The 3,593-nt window shown below is 38.6% G+C and overlaps 1 protein-coding gene across 1 annotated transcript in view; it reads left to right on the top strand.

Moving 5' to 3' along the window:
- LOC107606095 (inducible nitrate reductase [NADH] 2) overlaps positions 1-3,408 on the top strand; it is a 4,906-nt gene extending 1,498 nt beyond the window's left edge. The window contains 3 exon segments of the mRNA XM_016308068.2: positions 42-182; positions 1,119-1,349; positions 1,936-3,408. Of these exon segments, the coding sequence (XP_016163554.1) occupies positions 42-182; positions 1,119-1,349; positions 1,936-3,299 (1,736 nt within the window). The 3' untranslated portion in view covers positions 3,300-3,408.

Raw genomic sequence — 3,593 nt, 5'->3', positions numbered from 1 at the left:
TAGAAGGGTAACTAATAATTTGTTATTATATTTTTTATTAGCTTGGTGGTACAAGCCAGAGTATTTGATCAATGAGCTCAACATAAATTCTGTGATAACGACGCCGTGCCATAACGAGATTTTGCCGATAAACTCGTGGACTACTCAGAGGCCTTATGTACTCAGGGGATACGCATATTCTGGTGAGTTGATTAACAAGTAATATTTAATTTCAACTCTTTTTAATTAATAAATTATTTCTCAAAAATTGTAAAAGGGAATGAATACAATTACATCCTACCACTGGTAAAATACACCAATAACTGCGCATGCTCCTGAAAGGGAAATCATTGGTTGCAAACTTTCTGGTATCACTAGTTGAGATCTCCATATGCATGTTAACTTCTCACACTTCGAAGCACTTTTACTGGTTTTATTTTTATTATATACATTTTTTAAATATTCGCTTTTGTTGTTACATCGAGTTTGTTTGGATGGATTTGACCATCTCAAAACAATCATCAGAAGCTTTGTCATGTTTTGGTGCTATTGGTTGGTGGATACTTTTTAATTTCTCAAAAAAGTGCGTGGATATATGTGTGTGTCTTGTTCACGGAAACAAAATTTGATAGTTATATATGGAAATGAACGGCTTTGCCAGGATTCAATTTTAAATAAAGGAAGAGCAAATAACAGAGTTAGATTAGAACAATTGGTGATTGTTTAGGGTAAGCACATGTTAAAGTTGAATATTCTATTTGAAGAAAAAAAATAGATGCAAAGTACGACTTTAATTATAAAACTATGGATGGTACGGTGTTTCAGAATCATAACAGTGGATACCAAGAAATTAAAAGATTCACCAATTAATTGAATTTCCTGTTTTACGAAAGTAGATACATGGCCTAGTTGAAAAAAAAAATCACTGAAAATATAAATTGGAACTTGCGGAGTTAAATTAAATAGTATTTTTAATTAATTGAATATATAAAATAAAAATATTGCAAAATATTATGACTAGTGGTAGTGTATATATTGGAACCTGTAGGCAGTCGGTTGAAATGAAGTGTTTATACGACTGCTGTCCACTTGGAAGTTGTAAGGTTAATTAATTAATTAATTTGTTGATGAACATGCAGGGGGTGGAAGAAAGGTGACACGTGTTGAGGTTACAATGGACGGTGGGGAGACGTGGCAAGTGTGCAGCTTAGAGCACCCAGAGAAGCCGAACAAGTACGGCAAATACTGGTGCTGGTGCTTCTGGTCGTTGGAGGTGGAGGTGCTCGACCTCCTTGGTTCCAAGGAAATTGCGGTGCGTGCTTGGGACGAGTCCCTCAACACCCAGCCGGAGAAGCTCATTTGGAATGTTTATTATTTGTACACTAAAATTGCATATTAAAATTAATTATTAATATATATTTTATATTTAATTATTAATTTTAATAACTGATTTTAGTGATGAATTTTAATATACATATAATATTATTATTTTTTTTTTTTCACATACACCAGAGAATAATACATGGCGGCTACTTCCCCCAACCACAACACCAAATTAGTGGCCTTAATTACTTCTCTTGACTAGACAACATCTAACAAAAAATCTCTCTTTTTCCCGTAACTTGTTATAATAATGATACTTGTTTGGAGAAAAAATGTAGAAGATATTTAAGCTGGATTTAATTCTGACTATGTGTTATAAAAGGTTTGTTTTATTTGCATTTAATTATGTATCGTCAATAATTGTAAAAATAAAAATAATTGTGAAAATAAAAATAAAAATTTAATACATTTAAGTAAAAATAAAAATTTAAAAAAATGTAAAATATTATTATATTAATAAAATAATTATTTTTATTTTCACTAGTTAGTATAATCTAAAAAAATTAGATATAATTAATAATTACGTAAAAGTTATATATAGTAATTTATGAAATGAAAATGAAAAAAACTAAATAGGTATTTGTAATATGTAGGGCATGATGAACAACTGCTGGTTCAGGGTGAAAACCAACATGTGCAAGGCACACAGCAGGGGTGAAATAGGAATATCATTCGAGCACCCAACCCAACCGGGGAACCAATCCGGTGGGTGGATGGCGAAGGAGAGGCATCTGGAGAAATCTTCTGATACCACACCATCCCTCAAGAAGAGTATCTCCACACCCTTCATGAACACTTCCTCCAAGATGTTTTCCATCTCCGATGTCCGAAAGCACTGCACCGCTGAATCCGCATGGATCATCGTCCACGGCCACGTCTACGACTGCACTCGTTTCCTCAAGGACCATCCCGGCGGCATCGACAGCATCCTTATCAACGCCGGCACTGACTGTACCGAAGAGTTCGAAGCCATCCACTCCGACAAAGCCAAGAAAATGCTCGAAGATTACCGCGTCGGCGAGCTCATCAACACCGGCTACACCTCCTCCTCCGACTCCTCCCCTAACACCACTGTCCATGGAAACTCCGAAACCACTCACTTAGCTCCGATAAATGAAGTTCCGGTTCCGCCGGTTACACCGATCCGGAGCGCGGCACTCAACCCACGGGAGAAAATCCCATGCAAGCTGGTGTCCAAGAAATCCATTTCCAACGACGTTAGGCTCTTCCGTTTCGCATTGCCGTCGGAGGAGCAGCTCCTGGGCTTGCCAGTTGGCAAGCATGTTTTTGTGTGCGCAAACATTGACGGGAAGCTCTGCATGCGTGCGTACACTCCATCTAGCGACGTCGATGAAGTGGGACACTTTGATTTGGTAGTTAAGATTTATTTCAAGAACGTGCATCCTAAGTTCCCCAACGGAGGACTCATGTCACAACATTTGGACTCGCTTCCTATTGGTTCTTTCTTGGAAATTAAGGGTCCGTTGGGACACATAGAGTACACTGGCAAAGGAAACTTCACGGTTCACGGAAACCACCGGTTTGCAAAGAGGCTTGCCATGCTGGCTGGTGGGACCGGAATCACGCCCATTTACCAAGTTGTCCAAGCCATCCTGAAGGATCCTGAGGACCGAACCGAGATGCACGTGGTTTACGCGAACCGGAGCGAGGATGACATCTTGCTGAGGGAAGAGCTTGATGCGTGGGCCAAGAGCGATGAACGGTTCAAGATTTGGTACGTTGTGGAGAACCAAAGAGAAGGGTGGGAATACAGTGTGGGGTTCATCACGGAGAGTATCTTGAGGGAGCATCTTCCTCCTGCATCCGAAGATACTTTGGCTTTGACTTGTGGACCACCACCAATGATTAAGTTTGCAGTGCAGCCCAATTTGGAGAAGATGGGGTATGACATTAAGAACAACTTGCTATTATTTTAGGGTACGTACGTACGGTACTAGCTAGCTAGGTTGCGCTTGTAAATATACGTATGTATGTATTGTTAAAAATAAATAAATGATTCTGTATGGGGGTAGTAGTTTATTCTAGTCAATTTTTATATTATTCTTTGGAAAATAGGAGGAAAACTTAGTTTGTACATGCATCATGTGCATGGACAAACCGTGTATTGTTTAGTTTAGTCGTTTACTTTTCCTAATCTTCGGGTCTTGATGCAGACAGGGTTGGTCAAGTTTTTGACTGCTCTTCTGTGTTGTTCACTGTTTACCCAATTA

This window comes from Arachis ipaensis, chromosome B07 (assembly GCF_000816755.2).
Source record: "Arachis ipaensis cultivar K30076 chromosome B07, Araip1.1, whole genome shotgun sequence".
NCBI classification, from domain to species: domain Eukaryota; kingdom Viridiplantae; phylum Streptophyta; class Magnoliopsida; order Fabales; family Fabaceae; genus Arachis; species Arachis ipaensis.
Note: the sequence above shows the minus strand (reverse complement) of the source record. Positions and strands in the feature narration are given on the sequence as shown.